This window comes from Ruditapes philippinarum, unplaced genomic scaffold (assembly GCF_026571515.1).
Source record: "Ruditapes philippinarum isolate M1 unplaced genomic scaffold, ASM2657151v2 ctg4163_1_1_1_1, whole genome shotgun sequence".
Classification (NCBI taxonomy): Eukaryota; Metazoa; Mollusca; class Bivalvia; order Venerida; family Veneridae; genus Ruditapes; species Ruditapes philippinarum.
This window is the reverse complement of record NW_026857281.1, coordinates 6,826-12,039: the sequence shown is the minus strand read 5'-3', so window position 1 is coordinate 12,039 and position 5,214 is coordinate 6,826. Positions and strand designations below refer to the sequence as shown.

The 5,214-nt window shown below is 30.9% G+C and overlaps 1 protein-coding gene across 1 annotated transcript; it reads left to right on the top strand.

Moving 5' to 3' along the window:
• Nucleotides 1–1,717: 1,717 nt before the first annotated feature.
• On the top strand, nucleotides 1,718–4,118 carry LOC132749278 (uncharacterized; the record flags this gene model as incomplete). The annotated part of the gene is made up of 4 exons (XM_060739001.1): nucleotides 1,718–2,323; nucleotides 2,514–2,672; nucleotides 3,354–3,744; nucleotides 4,026–4,118. Coding segments are annotated over exons 1-4 (1,216 nt in total), but the record flags the coding sequence as incomplete, so codon positions are not given.
• Nucleotides 4,119–5,214: the final 1,096 nt, after the last annotated feature.

Sequence of the window (5,214 nt, the reverse complement as noted above, 5' to 3'; positions counted from 1 at the left end):
ATCTTTCAGCTCTGGAATTCGGACATCATAGTGCATCATTGTAAGGTCAGTTGTAGGTCATTAACCAGGAAAAAAAATAGGCCTAAAGAAACATGAAATTTGTTTCTCCTGTACTTTACTATTAAAGATGAGTTTGTATGCTTAATTTTTTTTTGAATTTTGTTAAAAATTGTTATGTTTTTATTTTTTTTGTGGAATTAACAAGGGACAATAGGTTTAATTTCTGATCCTGAATTGAATTTGGATATAAACTGGCTTACTTTTGATATATTTGATATCGCTTTACCTACTTTTTTTGTCTTTTATGTACAGACTTGAAATAAGGACTATGGGTGTAATGTTTGATGTTGAATTCAATTTTGATACCAGCTGACCTACTTTAGGTATTATTGACACAATTTGACCCTCTTTCTTGTATTTTGACATTCAGTTTTTAAATTCGGATATTTTTGATATAATTTACGTTCATTCTTGTGTTCTTTTACATACAGACTTGAAATTTGGATGAGATCTAGGGGTGTAAATTTTTATATCAACTGGTCTACTTTTCATATTTTTTACAATGTTTGACCTATTGTCTTTTTTTGAGGTACAGTTATGGAACCATACAGAAGGTATAAAAAATTTGTTGTCCCAAACTGTGAACTTCAAACCTCTACAATTTACATGTTTTGCATGTGACATTTTGTGTTTTCATTCAAAAAAAGTTATAAAAAAGATTGTCCAATCAACATTAATCCTGCTCTAGTGGTCAGTTATTCTGCATTTATTCTACATAGTCTCATAGGAACACACTTGCAACATACATCTTTTTCACAAATCCTTTCCAAAATATTATGGCAAAATATTACAATTTATATAGTGAATAATGAAATGATGGGTTAGATGAGTCATCTAGGGCCATCTCAGTGGCCCTATTGTTAATTATGAGGAAGAAAGCTAAAACAATCAGTGTTGTGAAAGTAACTTACTAGAGGGGCAAGTTAAAGTTGAGCTGAGCTTGCCGAAAGAGCTGGACTTGCCTTTTAGCAAGTTCTTTTGAAAAATAATTTCCAACACTGAAAAGCAGTTGTTTCTGGTGAGCGACTCAGTGCTATCATGGCCCTCTTGTATTTAATATTTTCGTTTAACTTGTGAAATATATTTGTAAAGGGGAAATATTACGTAAAACGAATAGGAAATAAAATTAGCGACTTGTTATGACTGGCCTTTTAAACCCGAACTTTTCACTCGTACATAATGTAGCCAACTAACAGTCAAAGATTAGAGCATAAGTGAATGTTACCAACAGAATGTTACGCAACCAGTGTCAATGATAGCAACCATTGACTTTCCTAGAAACCAATTGTCATAGCAACTATTGATAACAATAACTACAATTAAATTTCCATAGCGATCAGTCCTTTTAGCAATCAATTAATTCCTTAGCATCAAGTGATTTCGAAAGCAACCATTTACTTCAATAGCAATAAGTCATTTCCATAGCATTAACTTCCATAACAATCACTGGCTTCCATAACCACCACTGAAATTTTGTAAGAATCCATGACTTCAGTAGCAACTTTATAAGCTTTTATTAGTCCCACAATTTTTAAAACTGTTTGCCAGGAAAAGTTCTCTTAGTACATAAACTTATAATCTTAAATTAGAAATGAATATGATCGATAGTTACACAGAATAAGGTAATTAGCATACACAGGTTTTTATTTTAGAAATTGGGATGGAAGTTTTCTCCTAATAACAAATTAAAATGGCTTCAGTACTTACGGATCACAAATTATCAAAATCGAAATTTCTTAATTGGATAAAGGCGGCATTGGCTGTGCATTTTACAAAAGAAGAGATTGAGCCTGTTGTTCAAGATGAAATAGAACAGTTCCAGCGTAGGTGTCTACAAGACATTTGCACAACAAATGGCTTACCAGTTGGGAGCATATGTACAACTTGTAACACAGAAAATGTTATTGTTTGCCCTACCGACAGAATTTGCAATGCCAAACGTGGGAAATGTAAATACCATAGAAATTTTGCGACACAGTATCGTCCATCCGGCTGCCCCAACAAAATTTGCGATCGTATGAAATCTGAGATTCAAAATGCACATCGTTTCCAAGGCCCATCATATAAAAACACGGACGCAACCAAGTGGTGCAATGATACTTGGGAAATCGCAAAGTGTTTTCTCCCTCCTGATGGTTACGCCAATGTATCGAGTGCAGCCGAAACTGATTTTAATGGCATCATCAGTGTCATAATCAATCACAAAGAATTTGAAGTGAAAATAAAGGATGACCTGTCTAAAAAGGGGAACATATTTGAAAAGGTAATACTTTTATCTTTAAACGATAATTTACAATTGTTTTACAAGTATTTGCAATATCAAATAATCGCTGCTTAACATGCAAAAACAATTTGATTTAATTTCCAATGTAAGTACATATTTAAAAACGTAGAAATAAAACAAGGAACTGGTTATTCGCTGTCTTTACATTAGTTGTCATATTTCAATTAAGGGTAGAGATGTTGGTAAAGCTGTCAGACATTCTCCTAATCTTGAAGTAGAAGATACAGATCTCTCACAGTATTTTGTCATTCTAAATGATATTTTGACTGATCCTGGATTCGTAGCCATGAATAAATCATCAAATAAAGTAATTCAGAAACTGTCAAAGGTAAGATTATTTCATTTTAGTCATCCTGTTGTTCCATGACATTTTGCGATATGTTAAAATTGTTTTAATTTAGAAATCTTAAAAGCCCTTGCAAATTTAATTTGTAAATGATCTTCCCGTCCACAAATTGTTTAAAAATTAAAATGGTAATAATGCAAAGTTTAAAAAGATTTTGTGAAACAGTTTTCATTTTGCCAATATATAAAGGCATATGTTACTATAATGGCATATATACACAATTGAAAGTATAAAATAGATTCAAACAAACAATTTATGATTCTTTACTCTGTTCTCAAAAGCTTCGAATTGAAGCACTACTTGAACATGCAATGTTACTATATCTTCTGATAGATATTGTTTCAAGATTAACTTATAACAAGAGAGCAAAGAAAATACAGATTTAACTTCGAATTGTGCACATCATTTTAAAATTCAGTTTCAAAAAAGACAGTTTCATAATGCAAATGTGTCTAGACATATGTTGCTTAAGCATTTTATTACAATTGAATTAAAAATAGATTTGAATGTTATTCTTTACTTTGTTCTCACAAGCTCCGGATAGAAGGATAACTTGAGCATGCAATGCTGCTATGTGATCAGAAAATACGTTTCGAAGAACGGAGAAAATGAAAATAATTTTTTTACTTCCTATCATGCTGACACAGCTTTTCAAACTTTCAGCTTCAAACTGATGATTTGATTATTGGTAAAGACGTTGTACGTAAAGTTTTGGAAGACGTAGGGAAAACGGTTCAAGAGCAAATACGAAATGAGATCGATGAGTACAAATATAAGACTGAGAAACAGAAGTTATTGCTGATTGACATTGTTAACTTGAAAGTTAAAGATATTGAAGATAAAGGTAATGTTTCACTTACGCAGCTGAACGATGCATTAAAATCGTGTGTTGATGCATTTGATGCAAGAGTACAAAAATCAATTCAAGAGATAGAGAATCAGACAGAAAAGGAAAAACAAAAACTAGAAACTGCTGCTAATGAAGGAGTTGAAAAGGTTACCAAAGAGGCCGAAAATGTTATAAAAGAGGTACAGAAAGCTGTGGAACAAAGACGTAAGGCACTGCTTGAATTATTTTAAATACATAGTTTGTTTATAGTTTTGCTGCCGGAGTATCTATAAATTTGCCAGTTTTTGTTCTATTTTTTTACAACTTTCTCTTCTTATTTATTAATTTACCTTTTCACACTTTTTAAAATGATTAAATTAAGATACAAAGCGTCTAGCTATAATGTTATTGAAGGACATAATTATTACATAAAATATATTTAATCTTATTTGAAATCGAGCTTACTTATTCATTAACATTAATTACATTTGGAAAACAAATTTCAGCAAGCTACAATGATGCCAATGCGGAGATGTCAGAAGAAACATATCAGAAACGGAAAGAAGGTACCAAATTTTTTATGTATAAGAAGAAGAATTGTATTAAAAAAATATTTTCTTTTAAATACATTACATATGATTTACATTTAATCATTCATATTATGCAAGGTAATGGAAATAACATAATGCGTGTTTTCATAATGATACGAATTGATTTCTTTTCACTTCCCCTGCAAGTTAGCAATCCTACATGTCTAACCATGATTGAAATATGACTCCATATGTTTGCTTTTAACTGCATGTATACTGAGCAAGTCTATTAATATTCTAACAAAGGAAAACTTCAGTAAAATATATTTAAGTTTAATTCGAAAGATAACTATGCAGAATAAATATTTCAATCATTTTCACCAGACAAAAACTTACAAAGCCCTATTTTTATTGAGACTCATAGTAGTCAATCAGACTATCATGCATACCTACATTATATCTGAAATGATGATGTTTGTATTGATTTAACCTCACTATTGATATTGTCTTATTGGATAATATTTAAGCATTGCCTATCAACTTACAGAAAGTTTGTTAAAGTAAAATATAGTGTTTCCATATTTTTTTCATGGTAAATAGTGAATTAAAGGTATGGCTGTTACGATTATTTTAATGTTTGCTGTGCCCTTATCCTTTTATATATCAGAGGATTTAGTAGAGGCAAATGTTTTAAAACTAACAGTATAAATATATGCAGTATACTTATTTTATTTTAAAGAAGTAGAGCTAAAACCTGAAGAAAAAAACTTTTTTTTCCGGAACAAAATAAATTGTTTATAATCTTGACAGAAGTATAGAAGTATGTTATATTGATAATATGATATCAAAAACAGCTGTTAGAAAACATTATATCTAGAACAATGCAATGTTTCATTGCAAAGTGGAATGTTAATATTACATCAAAAAGAAGTGGAAATGGGGTCGGTGGCACCAAACTGCGCAAATATATGCAGTTAAAGACAACTTTTGGAACTGGAGTTTATTGCGAAATACTATCTTACTTTAAGGTATGTGCATTGTATATAAAAGAAACAAAAGAGATAAATGTTTTTACTGGAATGTAGGTTCCAAGATGAATGCTTTTTCTACACTAAGACTGTTATCTCTTGCAACTATCAAACATTGTTACTTACTTTTTCGAAAA